This window comes from Rattus rattus, chromosome 14 (genome assembly GCF_011064425.1).
Source record: "Rattus rattus isolate New Zealand chromosome 14, Rrattus_CSIRO_v1, whole genome shotgun sequence".
In the NCBI taxonomy this organism is placed as follows: Eukaryota; Metazoa; Chordata; class Mammalia; order Rodentia; family Muridae; genus Rattus; species Rattus rattus.
The window spans coordinates 55,917,180-55,934,238 of NC_046167.1; the positions used below are offsets into that span (position 1 = coordinate 55,917,180).

The 17,059-nt window shown below is 44.4% G+C and overlaps 1 protein-coding gene across 1 annotated transcript in view; it reads right to left on the reverse strand.

The window, feature by feature from the left end:
* F13a1 (coagulation factor XIII A chain) overlaps positions 1-17,059 on the reverse strand; it is a 209,230-nt gene that overhangs the window by 27,279 nt on the left and 164,892 nt on the right. The window contains 2 exon segments of the mRNA XM_032884627.1: positions 2,636-2,923; positions 9,087-9,240. Coding sequence (XP_032740518.1) covers positions 2,636-2,923; positions 9,087-9,240 — 442 coding nt within the window.

Here is a 17,059-nt window from a genome sequence, read left to right on the forward strand (position 1 = left end):
GCCTGGTTTTGTTATTGTACCCAAATGACAGAGGCTTGGAAATTTATAAAGAGAATAGATTTAGTTGTCTCATAATATTAGTGGTTGGAGCATCCAGACAGCATGGTGCTGTCTTAATAGGAAAGGAACTGGGTATGGTCACAAGGGACCATGCTTGCAAAACAGTCCTCTTTTATAATAAGCTGCTCTCCCAGGAACTGACTCACTTCACAGACCAGTACCAACCCGTCCAAGGTCAATTAGGATCACATATCCTAGTCATTTTCCACAAGGCTCTGCCCCTTAAAGGCTCCACCTTCTCCCATCATCAGTTATCACACTGATAACAAGAATGGTTCTTCATCCTTTGTGTATCATTGTGCACATTAGATGTCCTATGATACCAATGGGATTCTTCTGGCTGGAATAACCTTTGTCAGGTCTCTGTTCCACAATACCCTATTAGAGAGATTTATTTTGTGGTTGTAATGCCTGCAAGGCCAACAGGCCTCTCCCTCTTAGTCTATTTTGTATTTTTTCTATTACACATATAACCAGATAATACACCTGCTAGCTTGCTTGCTTCTTCATTGCCTGCTTCCCCTGTAAGACCAGAAACTCTGCAAAGATGTGCACTCCCCTGTGTCCAGCCTATGCGAGAACCTGGATGCTCCAGTTTGCTTTCTGTTGCTGTGTTAAAATATCATGGCCAAAAATAACTTAGGGAGGAAAGGAATATTTGGCTACAGTGGAGAGAATACAGGGTTGGAGCTCAAGGTAGGACCCTGGAGGCAGGGATGGAGGCAGAGAGCGAGGACAAGGACTGATTGCTGGCTTGCTTCCTTTGCTTGTGAGCCATCTTTGTTATATAGCCTAGTCCATGGCTGGTACCACCTACTATGGGCTGGGCCCTTCTACATCGATTAGCAACCAAGAAAATGCCCCCACAGTCATGCTTACAGGCCAAACTAATGTAAACAATTCCTTTGTTAAGGTTTCCTCTTTCCAGGTATGCCAATCAATATTAGCCATGACATTGGCCTGACAGGGAACAATTCTGTAGTGTAGGTGATATTGCTCCCATATACAAATGAGGGTGAGAACCCAGATCGCTGAGGCAACCTGCCCCGGGACATACCCCTAGGGGTGAAACAGTAATGTCTTACATTCAGACTTGTCTAATTCCCAGAATAAATGTGCTTGCCTGTTCCCAGGAAGCATGGGGGCTGTTTCCCCTTCAGTCCTTCCTTCATGCTGACTACTCTTTTTGGTGAGAATACTTTTCTCTCCCTTGGAATTAAAAAAAAAACAATCCAAATCTAGTTTCCAAAGAAAATGCCATGGTGATTTCTTGACTGCTAACTACATCATTGAAGCTAGAAATACTTGCCTCTTTCAATTTATTTTTCTTGGAATCCAAATTTTTAGGAATAGTTTTTCATTTTCTCTGGGAACACATCTCTGGTTCTTCTGGGGCTAGGGAGCTCAGGAACAACAGAGATGTGGGATTGGCTCGTTGCTGGGGTTGGGCCTGCTTGCTTGTCTCTGCTTTAGGAACAGTATTGCTTCGGTACCCCCTTTCTTCTTTTATTCAGGACCACGTGTTGGGTCCAGAGACACAGTGCCCCAAATTGTCAACTACTTTCCAGTTTTCTCTGACTCAGAGCTCTGCCTATAGAAGTTCTCTCTGTTAATGTGTGTGGTGTGTGTGTGTGTGTGTGTGTGTGTGTGTGTGTGTGTGTGTGTGTGTGCGTGTGTGCCCAACTTAGGGCTGAATATGGAGCCCACTTAATACTCTCAGAAAAAATGATAATTTTCAAAATTGCCATCCTCAGTGTATGCTGCAGCATGCCAGTCCTGCCTTGCTTCAAGATCCCAAATTCTTATGGCAATGAAAGGCTCAGGTATTTGTATGGGAATCAGGGAGAATAAATAGGAAAGAGAACCTACTAGGGATAGCTCTGAGCAGACTTTGAGATGGCGCCTAATATCTCTTAGGCTTCCTCTTCCTGTGGTCCTCCCTGGATCAGGCCGATCAGCCATATAAAACAGTTTTGAGGGAGGCAGATCTGGGGTTGGCTCATTGTATCAACCCCTAGCCACAGCATTGGACTAGAGTCTAGATCTCTAGTGTCTATGTTAGAGCTGGTCAGTCATGGAGACTGCCTGTAAGTGCAAGGAGAGATGGGATCACTAGTGGAAACTAAGTAAATAGGCTAGGTAGAATTGGTGAGATTCAGGTCTAACGGGAGACTCTGCCTTAATATATAAGGTACAGAGGAATCACAGAAGTTGCCTGAGGTTGACATAGCCTGTGTAGCAAGTTCAGATCTCAAATGCAAATTTTGTTTCAGGAGTTATGATGGTGCCTAAGGCTTGGGATGCTGGAGCTGTGCGTTCATAGGCCACACTAAATATAAAGAGATGAGTTTCCATTTAATTTTCCAACTCTTGGTATTCTAGGCTTAGAAGATTTCAGCATTCATTTCTGTTCATAAGCCACAAAGATAAGAAGATTGGGTATTTTCTAGAACTGACCCCTCAATGTGGCCTCTAACATTGAGATCTGGTGAGAACCAGAGCATTGACAGTATTGACAGTGAGACACAGGGCCAGGCAACAAGTCCTGGAGAGACCCACACATTAGTTAGCTTACAGGACAAGGGATCCAGCGTCACTTCAAAGGACTCTGTCTTGAACTCTTTCTTGGATACCCCAGTGTAGAAGGTGATGTTGCCGGAAAGATAGGCCAGGACGGTGTACAGATTGGAGCTATTGTTCTGGAAGGTGATAGTCACTTTGAAGTCCTTTCCCAGCACAGCATTTTCCACATCAAAGTTCATGTCCACATCAGATCTGGATTTGACCATGCCTTCAGTATTGAGGGTCTTCTTGGCTCCATACATCAGGGCAGTTTCAAGGGCTAGTCTTTCTTCTTCTTGGCCTAAAAGAGATCCACAGATAATGAAAGGGAAAGGGAATGCTCTCCATGGGACGACATTGACCCAAAATGCTCTATGCACCACCCTTGTTGACTCATGGTCTCTGAAAGCCAGTTAACCACTCTCTCATAGAAAAGTAGGTGTAACCATTGTCTCTGAGAGAGAGGGTGGCAGAGACATAGAGAGGGAACATACCAGCAGTGAGAAAGGGAGAAGAGCAAAGACAGAGACAGAAACACAGAGAAAAATAGGATGAGCAGGGGAGGAAGCAGGAAACAGAGTCCTAAATGTAGCCTCAAATGGGGCTGTGCTCAGACTCTGACTACATGACAAGCTGTAGAATACCTCCAAAGCTTGGATAAGATACTTGACTCCAGGGGCAGGCTGTTGAAAGTACAAAAGATGGGAGGCCCCTTCTCTGTCCTGAGCACCTCTCCCTATAACTTCTTTTATGGCGTAGGACAGAGATGACAGATGGAGGCGCCTTCTTTGGCTTATGAAAGTTAGGCATGAGAATGGCTGGGTGCAGGGAAATCACTTTAAGATAAGAACGTTGGCTCTTCTAATTCTGCTAATTTAAAGATGTTATCTTCTTCTATACTAAAAATTAAGTCAGATAATTAATAACTGAATTCAATAGTGGTGAGGAGGATAATGGATGCTATAAACTATCACTGAATGCTAATTCCATGGCAGGCCATGGGATGCATGCTTGCTTGCAACAGCCCTGCTAGGCCTCATAACAAACACAGGCTAGACACTGCAAATACCACCAGTGATATAAGTGACATACACACACACACACACACACACACACACACACACACACACACACACACACACACTATAAACTTCTCAGTGAAGACTGCAAGAACGTGCCAGAAACAATGGGTCTAGAACCAGAATTGGCTCAGACATATGTTTATGAAGCCAATGGAGGAAGACTGGAAGGGAAGGAAGGAGGGAGGGCCCAGCCTCGAAAGTTCAGCAAACTACTTTAGCAGCGATCAACTGGCAAACAGGTCCATGAAAAAGAGAACATTAACAATTATCACTTTGGATGAGGGCCAAGTATGCATTTAGCCAAAGCACAGGAAGTCCGTTGGAGCAGCAAACAAAGAAGCAGAGAGGGGCTGCGTGGGGAGAGAGGAGCTGAGCTGGCCTAGGTGTGAGAAAGGGGCGAAGCGAGGCTTATGCTCTGAGCTACCTGAGAGGCTGGTCTGACAGTGCAGACTTCATCCTCCTCCTGTCCTTTAGGGGAGCAGTTTCGGGACAGCAGGCCATCCAGGCAGGAGAGAATAGCAAGGTTTTTCATGGCCCAAGAGAGTTGTCCCTGCTTTGCAGCGGTTATTATGAGTGCTCTGGTCTCCCAGCACCAGTAAAAAGTTATCTAGAGCCGGACTTTGATTTCTGCGATGCCTCTGTGTTCTGAAGACGCAGGGTCAACATCACCTTCCTGGAAACTATGGTGTTAAATAGTCCTTTCATGTTGGATTGTCTTGGACATAGTCTCAACACCCTCTCCTCTGAGGTTCTCATTACTTTGAGAATGTGGCCCTAGATCCCAATCCTCACACCAATAAATTTCCAATGTTCTTTCCCTTTCTTCAGAACAGTACTTGCCCAGTGCTATGCTACCTTTCTCTGGAAACACAGACTCCAGGAGGGCAGGGATCCCATCTGTCTTGTCACCTTTCTATCACTAGGACTCAGTACCTGCAGGCACTGAGGATCTGGAGGAGGGAGGCTTGCAGATATGCTAAGTACAAGGCAGAACTTTTGTCTCTATAACTGCTGTAGAGTGCACTCAGCTGACCCATGAGACCACAGCCCTGTGACCACCGCGTTGTCTATGTCACAACTTTGGATTCCTGTAGACAGACAATGGGGTGGACAATACTAAGAGAAAGTCTTTCCCTCATTGGTATCGAGGGATAAGTGAAGAGCTATCATAATATAGACTGGTAGATCACAGGTCATCTACAGGACATCGTCGTGTAGAACCTGGAGACATGAGATAGGAAACACCCTTAGATTGCCTAGGTGGCACAGGAGCCCTCTTTGCAGCACAGTGGGTAAAGACAGGGTTGCATGCAAGAGGTTGGCTACTCAGGGACTCTGATCGCTGCTCACCTGGCTGTTGTGTGTGGCATTGTGGATGATCAGGCAGTACAGCAAGAAGACCGAAAAGTCAGCTAGTGAAGCTTTCTGGGCCATTCCTGGATCATTCTGAAGGTCCAGGAAGACAGTAGGCTATTTTCTCTGCTTTAATGGTCTCAGACTTAGATGTCAAAGAGTACCACTTTGTGGAGAGAGAGGTTTACACGGAGGAGGGGGTTGTAAGCTCAGCTAACTTTCCAGGCAAAAACATAGTCTGAAATATTCTACACACTAGGGTAGCAATGATAGCATTGCTATTAGAAAGTGAAGTTGTCTCATACTGGACCTTCATCATCATCCTCCAGGCTCTGTATTAAGGTTTTTTACACAGGATGCTGTTTTACTCTCATAGCCTGGTTATGGAACCAGAGAGAGGTGCTTGAGGGTTGTTTCAGACAGCGCAAGTAGAGGATTTGCTACCTAATTCTGTGGTAGCTAAATGTGAGTGTATAGTGGTTGTCTTCAATGGGGTAGAAAGCAAAGAATGAATGGGTAGGGCAGGGAGTAGAGTGGAGGAAGAGGGAGTAGAATTTGAGACCATTTGGCTTCAGGCTTTTGTGTCATACATAAGGCCTAGGTGACATGCTGATTTGGGTGAAAGACAACCATAGCTATCCAGGAAGAACATAAATTTGGTAGGCATGGAGCCCATAGAGGGCATTTGGAGGGGAGTGGAGAAAGGTAAGCCTAGTGAGTGCTTCAATAAGCACAACAGGGGTTAGGTGTGGTGGAGACCAGAGTTCAGTTATAGATAGAAGAGAAGAATGTCATGAAAGGGCCGAATATCATCAGGAAGTTAGGTAACCAGCATGGTACCTGCAGACACTGATCTCACATGATGCTATATGGCTAAGAGTGGCTTCAAGGGTGTTCTGTTTGCAGATAGGGTCCAGAGGGGAGGAAGGAACAGACTAGATATAATTCCCACCCCACTTCCCAGGTCTCTCAAGACGTCCATGGCAGATGTGGAAGAGGCACATGTACTAAGTGATACAATGTTGCAAATGGTTTTGTTAGGAGAAATAATCTGAATATAGATTAATATAAATCTGATTGCTTTTGGGAGGAGGGAGGAAAGAGAGATGAAGAGAGAGAGGAGAGAGAGAGAGAGAGAGAGAGAGAGAGAGAGAGAGAGAGAGAGAGAGAAGCAATGGCGGAGTAATGGATGGAGTAAAGAGGGAATGTGTCCAGATACCATCATAAAAAAGGACATATCGCCTCAGAACATTTCCAGAATTCTAGTTTACAGAGCTGTTAACATTTCTTAATCTTATAGTTTGAAAAAGAAAAGTTAAAACTGATCTTGAGTTTTAGTTGAAGTAAAAAATAACCTCTCCACAATCTAAGCGTTCATCAGTCCATCCCTGCATCTTGCATACTTTCTTTTCTGTCTAATTCATCTTCACGGTTTAGTGTCCATCTTTGGTATATGTGGATCCGGAGAAGTTCCAAAAGATGCCCCCTGAGATCCAGTTAGCCAGGAGCAGTTACTGCTGCCATTTATCGTATACTTGGAGCAGACATCAATAATCAATCCCTTTCCCCACTACGTGACGATGGAGTCCCCAGAGTCCCAGAATAGCACTCAACTGGGCTGTTTACTCAGTAGGAATGTGATGTATGTGTGTCATCTTTGATCAAGAGATGAGTACTCCACTTGGGATCAAACCTTAGCCCAGAAGGTGGTCGAAATGCCTCTCACAACTAACCACATGAATTAGGAGTTCTAGTTGGTTCAAAACACCTACCAAGCTTTCCCTGAGTCTCAGCTTCTTGCTAAAGGGTAGCATCAGTAGCTTTCCTTATGGTGAGCTAAACAATGTGTTTTAACATTTATGTATCACAGGCCAAACCTCAGCTTCTCTTTCATAGGTGCGTGCCTTCCTCTCTTAATGGCTAATCCTGCCCCGTTCCTATTTGACCTCCACAGTCACCTCTAGGGCTGACAGTTAATGGTAGCTGGGCTCCGGTGTGTGTCTTTATGTCTTTCCAGTATCGTTCACTGCTGTTCCTCTCTAGCTTCTGATCCCAAGGCTAAGCACTGCTCACAGGGATGGTGAGCTCAGCTCTCAGCCACCACTCATTCACTACAATCTCATCAGTAGAAAAGAAAAACAGTTCATACCACCATTCTGCATTACTGACTTTCCCAAAGAACTCTTTCCCCAGCACCACCCAAAAATTCTTATTTATTCTTTGGACAGGAGTTTTGGTGGTGCCGGCACTCAAACAAGGCAAATGCTCTCCTACTGAGCCCAGACTTGGGGGTTCAGGCACACTGCATACCATAGGTGCCAATTCAGCGTGTTGAATATGTGGATACCGCATGACATTATGGCATTCAGGGGGTCAGTTTATCAGAACGGGACCAAGTGAATTGTTCTGTCCATTCTGCTCAGACATCGACATGGTACATGACTTGTGTCCTCAGTATTGTGACATTTCGGGGCCCTTTCTGGTTGGGTGTCCTCTGTACCTGAGTCATCTGTCCACCCCATGTCATAATGGTATCTCCCTTCTGGCATGACAAGGACTGGTCTCTGCTTTCCTTCACAGGAAGCGCACAGCAGGGCTGTGGTGTCCCCAGCCCCATGCAGGGTGCATGTGCTGTGGGATTAAAAACAGTCTGCTGTGGACCCAGCTCTTCCCCATCCTCTAAGGATTTCCCTTTTGCTTTCCAATTTCCTTTTTCTTGCTTGCTTGGTTTTATTGTGTTTATATCATTTTTAACTTTCCTTCTAGAGGAAAGTCAAAACACCGAGGCGGGAGAGACATCCTTTGGTGTGTTTCTATTGTGCAGCAGATGACGACCAAGTACAGAGACTGAACCATTTCCGAAAACCAGGAAAAATTCACGAGTTGAGATGAGACAAATTCTAAACTTCAACACCGCACACCTGTCTCGGTTCAGCAGGCTTTGTCTTTGTAATGCAAATCACCTTTGTAAATAAGGGCAGGAAGGCGGAATACAACATTTAAAATAAACCCTGCACACATTAGCACTTCAGGATTGCCAATGAATATTTAGTGTATGCTAATGAGTCATAATTTTTACTCATTCACTAAAATAAATGCCATTCTTATGAATCTCTGGAGACGGACCATTTCCAAAAGATATTGTGTCTTTCTGCACTCAAGACAGCTAGCATCCTCACCCAGCTGGCAGTGGGTATTCTAAGCTAGAAGGGGTATTGAGGTCTGAGGTATCCTAAACTTCTGGATCGGTTTCACATTTCCTGCCTTTGACTATGGTTCTGCTTCCTGAAACCCTATTTTGATTTTTTAAATGAGCCCCCCCCCCAACTCTTTATTTCTTTGGACTCTTTTGATAGGACCCAGTGTTTTCCTGTTCCACAGCCTTCTCTTAAAATGATCGTACTTTTTGTGTGGGGACAGAAACTGTGTCCTGTTCACTGTTAGGATCGTGAGGACAGCACTGTTTCAAATGTAACTGGACACAATAGTACCATTTGAAAAGGACCCTACAATAAAAGTTACCAGCCCCTCATAACATTTGTAATTGAAACTAGCTTTCAATATAATTTTCCTAAATTAATAAGATTTCACTATCTTATCCATCTATCCTATATATCAGAAGGTTTCCATGACAACCCACTGGAACAATGTGTTAAAAATAATTCATACTCAGCAAATGTGAGACAGTCGCTTAAATTTCTATTATTTAGCTAAGTTGATCTAACGCGTGTTCTAATGTGTTCTAATGGGATTACTTAAAATTAAGGTTCATGTAAGCAAGAATGCATTCTAGATAGTCTACTGAAAGAGAATTAGAAACAAACTTCACAAGCCATGGGAAAGGGAAGTTTGTTCAAAGCAAGCAAAATAATGAAGAACTGTGGGTGTTCATTGCTTGTGAGAGTTTATGTTTCTGCCCTTAATGTCAGATGCTGCTGATGCAAGGCATTCTGTGGAACATATTTCATCTTGACAGTGAGAAAGTACTAAGAGGAATTGGGGAAATACATCTAAGTGGTAGCAAATTACCTTCCTGAAATTTGTAAGTATCCGTGATATCCTGCATCCCATCTCCTCCAATTTCTTTGGTCACAATTAGCTTCCCGATGTGGGTGGCATCCACGTTCTCTACCACGTGGGTGCCATCTTTCTTAGCTGTGATGTAAACAAGATCACTGTTGACCTGGGAACAGGAGAGGAGAATATTAACCACCGCCAAAGGTTTTGGTTTCTAATTGCAACACTTACAACTGCTAAAGCATGCAATTAACACGGACGTTCACCAGTGGGTGAGTAGGTACAAATGTGGTATACATAGACAAGGATACTCTTTAGTCATAAAAGGCACAAACCCTGTCATTTGTAGCAGGGCAGGTCCAGCTGGAAGGCATAATGCTAAGTGAAATAAGCCCGATACAGAACAGCAAATACTACACATTCTCACTTATTTCTGGAGACAGAAACATTGACTTTGAAGAAGAGAAGAATGGAACAGGGTTACTAGAGTCAAGGAAGGGAAGGGGAATGCATGAAAAAGTTTAGTCTGTGGCACCAAAATTCAGTTGGAGGGAAGAAACTCCTCCTGGGTTTTCTATGGCTCTGTTTAATACGGTCTGTGATACGTATCAGAACGTCAAGAAGAATATAAAGTTCCTAACACGTAAACTGATAGAAGAGCAGGGATTATTGCCATCATTTGTGACCACGCATTGCCATCTCAAACCACACACAGATGCACAAACACCGTGGCTCGGTTAGGAAAAAGTGAAACGAAAAACAAAGCAAATGTCTCATCTCCGAAATCTTTAATGTTCCGTGTTGTAGACATCCAGAGTCTAGAATTGCTGTGTTCCCTTCTTCAGCAGTAGTGAAGCCACTGGACAAGCTCCTTTTAAAAACATTCTGGGGCTAGAGAGATGGTTCTTCCCGTAAAGGTATGTGCCATTAAACCTGACCACCGGAGTTTGAGGACAGAATCAAAACCACAGAGTTCTCCGATGGCCATATACATGCCATGGCATGCACGTGCCTCATCTCTCTCTCTTTCATGCATGCACAGACAGACAGACAGACAGATGGACAGACACACACACATCAATAATAATAAAGATGCTTTAAAACTTATGAAGGGGAATCCACTTTGGATCAGTTATGACTCAAGGGAGAACATCTGAGGCAGGCCCATTATCAGTGAACCTTTCTTTCTTCTTTTCCTTTCTCTTCCTGTTAAATCCTGTTAATTGGGGAAACTGGAAGTATCCCACTCATTCCTTGCCTTTCTGGACCTTGCTAAGCCAGTGAAGGCTGTACAAGCTACTTGTAGGAGGGAGAAAAGTCAGCTGCATGGATCCTAACCTCACTGCTATGAAAGGGAAGAGGGACATAGGAGAACCTGATTCCTCTCTTTCTTAGATGTCTTCATTGGGAGTGACAATGCTTGGAGCTGATGTCTACCTGGGACAGAAAAGCTTGGTCAGCCATGAGATACTGCCAGAGAGGACAGAGGCTTGCAGGCCCCAGAAGCCATTCAAAGGGACCAATCTTGGACTGCCAGCTTTAGGACTTCTTATAAAAGAAAAAAAAAAGCCTGTCAGTTTCAGTCATATTGATGGTGTCAGTTGTAGCAAAACACATTTTAGTTAAATTATATAATTAAACCATCTAGGAGGAATTCAGACAATTGCTGGTCATTCAGCATCTAAATGAGGCTGTTTGTAGAAATTTGAGATGGTGCCTTGGGATGAAGCAGAACCCACGCTCTTCCAAGGTTCCATATTCCTGTTGTGCTTTCTAGAGCAGTGCTAGGTCTGCCTGGAAGGTGATTGCTCGGGACACTACTGCGGGGCATATACTCCCCGTTTTGGAGTTCTATGTATTATCAGGGGATCAGGTAGGAAACAGCAACACTGCCAACGGTCATTGGTATATGCCTTTCCAGCTCTCTCTCAGCTTAGCTCCTGTTCCTTTAAGTGAGATAATAAAAGTGCCTTCCTCACAGGATTACTGGCAGAATTAAATGAAATAAATGCACGTGTACTACTTGCCATAGTGCCTGGCATAGAGGTAACACTCAGTAAATGTTATCGATAATTATGTATTATTTAATAGCTTTCTCAGATAGCATCCAAAGTGCCAGAGCCCTAATGTTGAGCAAAATAGATCTGATCCTTCCATTATAGAGTTGACACAGTGGGAGGGGAGATTTTGGGAGTCAGAATCACCTAGGGGAACTTCAAAAACAAGTAGATGTCTGATTAAGGAGGCTTGGGTGGGGTTCTAAATATATTATATTTTAAAAATGGTCTCAGATGACTCTAATGAGTACTCTAATGGATGAGAACTTCTGGAACACAGTACTGTGCACACAGTGATGGGATAACTCCAAGATTCTTTGTTGGTGCATGGACTAGTGAGGAGGTGGGCAAAGAGTAACAGGTGGAAATGTGCAAGGTGCAGAGGAGTCAATGAGCTGAAGAAGGAGGGAAGGAAGGAGGAAAATGGGCAGGTGCAAGGCCTCTGGACATCCAGAGAGATGCTAGAGTAGTGGGGGAGAACCTGGGCTCTGATGCTGGGTGTGGATCTGCAGGAAGCCCTGTTAATCACTGTGATTTTCAGGTCTGGTTTCTGTGACATGAAAATCTATCACTCCTGCCTTGCTAGGAATCCTTTTGTCCAGAGTGAGATAAGATCTATGTGAACAGGACTTAAAAACTTCCTAATTGACTTAAACGGGCATGGTCACTATGGGCTAACGGTGGGAACACGGTGATGAACTTCTAACTTTAAAATGTGAGGTTAAAGAGAATGACTTTCCATACTTCCTCATAAAATGTTCTGAATTCCCATGGATGTGGCTTCTGCTAAGGAGAATGTAGTGAGCACTGGTAAATGTCCACAGTGTTTCAAGACATCTTGTTGGTGATAATGGAAGCCTCAAACCTCAATCTCCGAAGTTTGTATTATTCTATTTGCTAAGGACCTCAGCACCAAGACTTGTCAGGATAAGTGGAGTTCTGTGGGCCTGTGTCAGGGAGCTATTAGAGAGCTACAAACCATGAGCCCATCCATAGCTCATTCTCTCGGTCTTGACTTTGGCTGCTCCATAGCCTTTCCCTCTACTTTTCACTTTGTCTGGTCAAGACCTTGTCCCTTTGACCTTCACTTTGGACTAGTGGTCCATAGCTAGTCCCAAACCTTTGACACAGGCTAGCCCACGACCCCATCCATCCCTCTTGAAGTTTTTCCTGAGATAGCCCCATCCCCTTGAATATCATTGCATACTTCCTCTCCCACCTAGGTACTGCCAGGCTTGGGGCTTGACAGAAAGCAGAGCAAGAAAGGGCAGACACCCGCCTAACAAACATTTCTCCTTTGGGGATATTTAAGTGAGCTTCCTGAGAACACTGACAATCCTTTTGTAGGAGGCAGAATAGGCACAATGGCTGTTTCCTTACTTCCAAGCTCTCAGAAGAGTGAGATCAAACCCCCTAAAATCCAAACCCTTGCCACCGCTCACAGTTTCCCAAAAGGATAAGGTTAAATGGGAAGTGATTAAGTCCTGGACTCTGCTTACCTATGACTGAAGAGACTTACAGAGCTGAAACCCCAGGCCAGCCCAACCATACTATCGCTTGTGGGAAGAAGAGAGGAGTAACAGCAGGCTGAGATAGCATTTCCGTATGTGTACTAGAGGCAGAGGCAAAGGGACATCAGCATGCTTTCATTCCAGCTGCTGGGGCGCTGCTTCTGTACCTCTGTTTAAAGATGAACAATCTAGGTGCCAGCTGTCTAGGCCACAGCAGTGGTTGTACACATGTGATAGGCCCCAGACTCAGCCAATGGCCTAGGCCACAGCAATGGTTATGCACAGGTGTGCTGCAATGGATGATCACTGCCAGCTGTGCTACTTTCTCTGAACATGGGATAGATAATGACTCCGAAGGGTTGGTATGTAGATCAGTACTACTTGTGCAGTATAGTATAGTGAAGTATAGAGTAGTATAATATAGTATGGCATAGTGTAGTGGTTTTCAACTTGTGGGTTGTGACCTCTTTGGAAGTCTAATGTCAGATAATCTGCACATCATATATTTACGTTACAATTCACAAAAGTAGCAAAACTACAGTTATGAAGTAGCAATGAGGTCATTTTAAGGTTGGGGGTCATCGCAACATGAAGGGTCACAGTATAAGGAAGGCTGAGGACCACATAGGATTTGATGTCTGTTTTTTAAAGGTTATTTATTTGTTCACTTGTGTGTATTGGGAGGGGCATCTGTATAAGTCAGAGGTATTTGCAACAGTCAGTTCTCTCCTTCCACCACGTGGTCCCAGGGTTTGAACCCATGTTGTCAGGCTTGGCAGCAAGCACTTTTGCTCACCAGATCATCTTGGCAGCTCCTGCCATTTATTTTTGATACGGGTTATCCTGTGTACCTCAGCTTGGCCTGGAATTCACTATGTAGCCATGGTGGCTTCTGATTTGGTCTTAGACTCCCAAGGCTGGGATTACAGGTGTGCATCCACATCTGGTGTGTGCATCCTCTGCATTTGTGGCCTGAGTTGTCTTTCGTTTGTTTGAATGGAAATCAATGTAGTGAACACCAAAGTCCTTCCTCTACACTCAGAGAGACTGTGGCCACATAGAGCCAGGTATCCTCTCGTGACCACTGGTATTATCTTCACACCATAGCACTCTTGCCTCTGGTCAGACATGGCACTTCCTGTGCAGGTTGTGTTGTTTCTCAGGTCCTTGGGACTCAGGGAGATGGGCCAGACCCTCAGTAGGTCAGAGGATCCCTGCAAATTTGTTGCTGGTACCTACAGTATGGTGTACTCCATGTTCTTCATTACTGGGGACGGAGATGCCTCTTCAAGTTCAGGATCCAACTTTGCTTTGTCCATTTATCTGTGAAGACAACCTCGATACAGGCCCTCTAGAGAAAGCAATAATTCCTCCAGAGCATATGGAGGCCTTGGATTCCTGCTCAGCGAGGGACCTCCTGGCACAACTGCCAAACACTCACCCTGTACTTGACATTTGTCATTGGTAGATTGGGATTGGGGGAGGCTGGGTCTGCTGTGGATGCTCTCTGCAGGGTCATATGTGTTCCTTGTTCCCCATAAGGACTCATAGCATAAGATGCAACTGGAACCTCATCTCCAAGATGTTGTTTTTATCAGTGTTCTCTGTTTATTGTATGTCTATATGTATATAAATATGTATGTATATATGCATGTATGTTTATATGTATATAGATATGATGTATGTGTATATGTATGTTTGTATGTGTTCATTATGTATGTATACATGTATGTTTGTATGTACACATATATGTATTTATTCATTGCAGCAGATATTGCTCCTACTGATGAGAATGTAGGAAAGTTTACCTTTACAGAGCATCTCTGTGTGTGTGTGTGTGTGTGTGTGTATGTGTATGTGTATAAACCATGTTCATGCCTGCATGCTTGTGTGACTGTATGTATCTCTGTGCATATGTATATGTGAGGGGCGTGTGTGTGAGAAAGACAGAGTCACACACCTGTATATACATTTATGTGCATTACTCTGTGTTTGTGTGTGTGTGTGTGTGTGTGTGTGTGTGTGTGTGTGTGTGTCTCCATTTGCAGTTTGGGATAAAGAGCGCAGCAGAATCCATCGGAAGCACTTACGGCAGAAGAGAATGGTCTTTCCCAAGAGGCAGTTCCTTACTAAGGACCACTGAGGCAGGAGAACATGCAAACTTAAAACCATTCAACTCTTATCTCTTCAGAAGACCTGAGCTGTGCTGTGCTAGGGAGAGGGGGCACCGGGTTTTTGTTTTGTTTTTTTTTTTTTGGACCTGCAGAAACTCAACAATGAGAAGAAGGTATGTGGAGGGAGGGGCACAGGATCCCAGGACTAGATACCTGGCACGCCCCCTTCTGTCCCTGTCTACAAAAAGTAAGAGAGAGGAAAGGGGACATTTTCCATACATCTTTCCCATTTCAGGTTCTACTGGTTTTTAGATACCAAGGAACTCTCCAGAAAAGCTGACAATTAATCGATGAGCTGGATAGTCCGGAAGCTGGTGAGGAATGGCTGGGAAGTCAGCATGCTGAGAGGCAAGAACAGGCGAGCTACCTGCTGACATCCCTCTGGTGGGAAGAGGAAGGATGACACACAGGTGGAGGGAGGGAAGGTGCATCAGCCTCAACCTGAGTCACTGAGACTCATGCTAAAGTCACCCGCTCACCCCTGTGGGGTCCTAGCGAGCCCCTTTTGAGAGAAGGTACCTCATATGCTTGTAGGCAGCTCATTTATCTCTGACAAATAGCTTGGACCTGGAGCCCAGCCTGCACAGCCAAGAAGCCTCTGCAGCAGTGAGAGAGGAGCAATTATCCGCATAGCCTGACGACATTCCTAACACCCTGATCTATATTTAATAACAGCAAAAAGCGCTTGCATTAACAGCTATTAGGACCTTCACTACCGCAAGGAGGGCCATCCTCTCTCCTTCTCTGTAGCAATAAAGCACAATCAAAGTACAAAAAAGCAAGCTTCATGGGTTTCAGAGCGATCTCCCATTAAGAGATTCTCAGAGTGTCATAAACTGTCAGATGACAGCAGGGGAGGTTTGTACAGATTTTCAAATCCCCAAATGAAATCAAATGGATTAAACTCCAAGCACTGTAAGGCTGGTCTCTGGAGGCTTCCAGAGGCTTCTAGAAACGGCAATGGCAGGTAGAGTGCGTTCCTTCTGTGGATTTCACATCTGTGATGATTTCTGCTGTCTAAATGCTGACACTCACCACCCACATACCTCTCAACACTATTCCTCCCTTCCTAATGACTGCCATTTGCCTAGTTCCGGTTTGTTATTCTCTGAATGTGAGTGTGCCTCACAGGATAATGTATTTGAACATGTGGTTCCCAGCTGGCAGCACTGTTGGGAGAAGCTGTGGAACCTTTAAGAGAGCTGGGGTCTAGCTGCTCAGGGCAGGTCAACACTGCTACCAGTAGACCTCCTGAGGTAAGGTAGCCAATTGCTTCATGCTCCTGCCTCAGCTGCCATACCTTCCCTATCACAAGGGACCTTTCCCTCTTAAATCGCGAGCCTAAATATAATCATACTTCCTTTAAGATCTTTTTGTTAGGTGGTGTTTGCTTGTTTATTTTTTGCTTAAAGTGACATAAAGCCCTTCTCATTTCCATTATAGAGAGGCAATCCAAGCTCTCCAGTAGGTCTCTTATCTTAAATGATAGTTCCACCCAACCCATGTTCCACAGGCTAACAGGGTCCTGGTTGATTCCTCTTGGCACAGATAATTCTCCCTAGCTTACAGAATAGACGACTAATTTCTCAGGATATGAAAGTCCCCACATGGACATCCTTTAGCCTTTACCTTTATTTGACATCCTGATACATCATTAGTATGCTGTTGAGTCTGGACTGCTGTTAGCTGACCACACTTAGCACTTAGATGGTTAGGTCATGCCCTCTGCCTGAAATTCCTTTTTTCTATTTATTTAATGTGTGCACTGTGTTGTGCTTGCAGAGGTCAAAAGACAGCTTGCAGCAGTTGGCTCTTGCTATGTGGGCCCCAGAGATTAATCTCACGTTATCAGGCATAGCATCAAGTGATTTTACCTAGTGGACCATCTCACTAGGCTCCCCTGACTTCTGTCTAATATCCTTTGTCTGAATAACCATTGCTCCTTTCCTTGACAGCCTACAGCACTCTGCTCTTAGAACTATGGTCATATGAAGAGGCAATGCTCTTTGGGTTTTGGTAAGATTACGTTTTAATTAAACTCATTGTATGTAGAAGGTTTGATTAATTAAAAAGGACAGCTTAGGTGAGCGGCAGGGCACACTGTAGCTGTCTGTTATTTTTCCCTGTGGTTATAGGGCTGACTGGGACCTGTGACTTGCTGTCGCCCAGTTCACCAGTGAGAATCTAACCATGGGTGATTATTCTAGGAAGGGATGCTAATTCAAAATCTAAAGTGTGGTTTC